The sequence below is a fragment of the Gymnoscopelus microlampas genome (assembly GCF_963454915.1).
Source record: "Gymnoscopelus microlampas genome assembly, chromosome: 13".
NCBI lineage: Eukaryota > Metazoa > Chordata > Actinopteri > Myctophiformes > Myctophidae > Gymnoscopelus > Gymnoscopelus microlampas.
This window is the reverse complement of record NC_139950.1, coordinates 46730431-46732930: the sequence shown is the minus strand read 5'-3', so window position 1 is coordinate 46732930 and position 2500 is coordinate 46730431. Positions and strand designations below refer to the sequence as shown.

Genomic DNA, 2500 nt, shown 5'->3' with positions numbered 1-2500 from the left:
CTCGAGTCACGTATATGGTGACTGGAGTGTGACTCGAGTGTGAGTCTTTGATTGGCGTCTCCATCTCTGTTGCAAGATGAATGTCTTCACTGCATCCTTACTGTAAAGGTTCCTCACTACATCCTTACTGTAAAGGTTCCTCACTACATCCTTACTGTAAAGGTTCCTAACATGCTCCCAAGTCATAACGTTCTTCCTATCACTTCCACCAAACGTTCCTTATTGATTTCTTCATTATGACACCACCATACTAATGTTACTGCCAACCAAACTAAGGTGATTCCCATTCAATCTGACGGAATTAATCACATCTGTGTAGCTTGCTCTGTGTGTGTGTGTGTGTGTGTGTGTGTGTGTGTGTGTGTGTGTGTGTGTGTGTGTGTGTGTGTGTGTGTGTGTGTGTGTGTGTGTGTGTGTGTGTGTGTGTGTGTGTGTGTGTGTGTGTGTGTGTGTGTGTACCTCTGTTGTCTTGGAGGGAGAAGTTCTGGTTGTGAGCGATCTCAGGCGGGAGGCTGAAGGTGAAGTGTTGCCTGTGAGACATTTCATCTCTGTCCACCGCACTCACTGTGCCTATGATCTACACACACACACACACACACACACACACACACACACACACACACACACACACACACACACACACACACACACACACACACACACACACACGACGCACAAGAATAGAAAATGTCTCTTACATTGTAATGGTGTTTGTGTTTCATTCAAGTCTAGCAGGTCGTTCATTCAACAAGTGGTCCAGTAATGTGTATGATGTGTGTGTACATGTGGTGTGTGTTTGTGTACATTGTGTGTGTACACATGTGGTGTGTTTGTGTACATTGTGTGCGTTATGAATGTGTAACAGTAGTACTGTAGGTCATTCTATAGATGGAGGTACAAGCTTTTCTGACTGACAACAATGACGGCCCAATAAATGTGCTTTAGCTTTAGCTTGTAGAGAACTGAAGTGTGACATCACTGCCACTAGGGGGCGCTATCCCCCTGGGGCACAGAGCTATGTTTTCTATTGAAAATTCCATTGGGTGTGAATAGCTTGATGGAATATAAGCACTGTGTTCAGAACATGAACACATGAACTCTAACATTCTAATCATTCTAGAGGTTAAGCCCTCATGGCTCAGTCAGAGTACCTGTACCTGTCTGTCCCTTTATGCCCATATATGGAGATATCTGTATGTGTCAGTCCTTATCCCTTTTATGCCCGTATATGGAGATCCCTGATGTCATCAGTATATGCCCATACACACAGGCTATTTTTGCCTCTGCCACCAGGGGGGGCAAAGAAAATATATGAACATATATGTTTTTATATATGCAACATATATGTGTTTATAATATATGTGATATATACGAAATTAGAAATTAGAAGAGACATTTATTTTCTATATATCCACATATATGCAAATATATGAACCTGCATATGGCATATACGCTGCATATATTCTGCATATACCTCCCCCCCATAAAATTGCACACCCACACACACACACGCATGCACGCACACACGCACACGCACACGCACACACAAACCTTTCCTGGCTGGATACTTTCACATATGAAGACTTCGTAGTTTGTGGCGAACTCCGGTGCGTTGTCGTTCACGTCTTTCACTTTGATGCTGACGCGCACTTTGGTGTCCTGGTGGTGTCCTCCTGAACACACACACACACACACATGCACGCACGCATTCACACGCACACACAGTGAGAGACAGTGAGATACACAAAGCTAACATTATATTTGACATTGCTGCATTTCCTCCTCCTGAAATAGAGACAAAACACACACAGAGAGACAGGATGTAAACATTATAGTGAGTGTTTGGTCTGTGCTAGTGGACACTGTGTGTGTGTGTGTGTGTGTGTGTGTGTGTGTGTGTGTGTGTGTGTGTGTGTGTGTGTGTGTGTGTGTGTGTGTGTGTTTGTGTTTGTTTGTGTGAGTGAACGGATGAACCATTCAGAGAGAGAGAGAGAGAGACAGAGAGAGAGACGGAGAGAGAGACGGAGAGAGAGACGGAGAGAGAGGGAAAAGGCAACAAAGAGAGTTGAAAGCAGAGCAAGAGAGACAGAGCGAAAGAGAGTGAGGGGGCGAGACCGTGTGTGTGTGTGTGTGTGTGTGTGTGTCTGACCGGCAGGGCGACAAACAAGAACAATTTCCAGCTGTTTGCCACCCAGTCAGCACACACGCGCACACACACGCACGCACGCGCGTGCGCACACACACACACACACACACACACACACACACACAGTGTGCGGTCCGCTACACACTATGAGTTTACTGGTTGTTGTTTCCAAAGGTTCCCCAACGCACCGCCGCCTCATTCTGCCGCTGGGCGGAACTAAAGTTAGCGTGTTGTTGTTTGCCAGGGTGTTGTATGAGCAGCGCACGCCTGGACCACAACAACATAATGACACGCTCTGTACACACACACACACACACACACACACACACACACACACACACACACGCAGACACA

At 45.9% G+C, this 2500-nt stretch overlaps 1 protein-coding gene across 3 annotated transcripts in view; it reads right to left on the bottom strand.

The window, feature by feature from the left end:
- cdh11 (cadherin 11, type 2, OB-cadherin (osteoblast)) overlaps window positions 1-2500 on the bottom strand; it is a 118656-nt gene that overhangs the window by 8161 nt on the left and 107995 nt on the right. For all 3 annotated transcript variants that reach the window (XM_084075659.1, XM_084075661.1, XM_084075660.1), the window contains 2 exons: window positions 1552-1673; window positions 460-577 (listed from right to left, as the gene is read on the bottom strand). In XM_084075659.1, the coding sequence (XP_083931785.1) occupies window positions 460-577; window positions 1552-1673 (240 nt within the window). The remainder of the gene's footprint in view (window positions 1-459; window positions 578-1551; window positions 1674-2500) is intronic.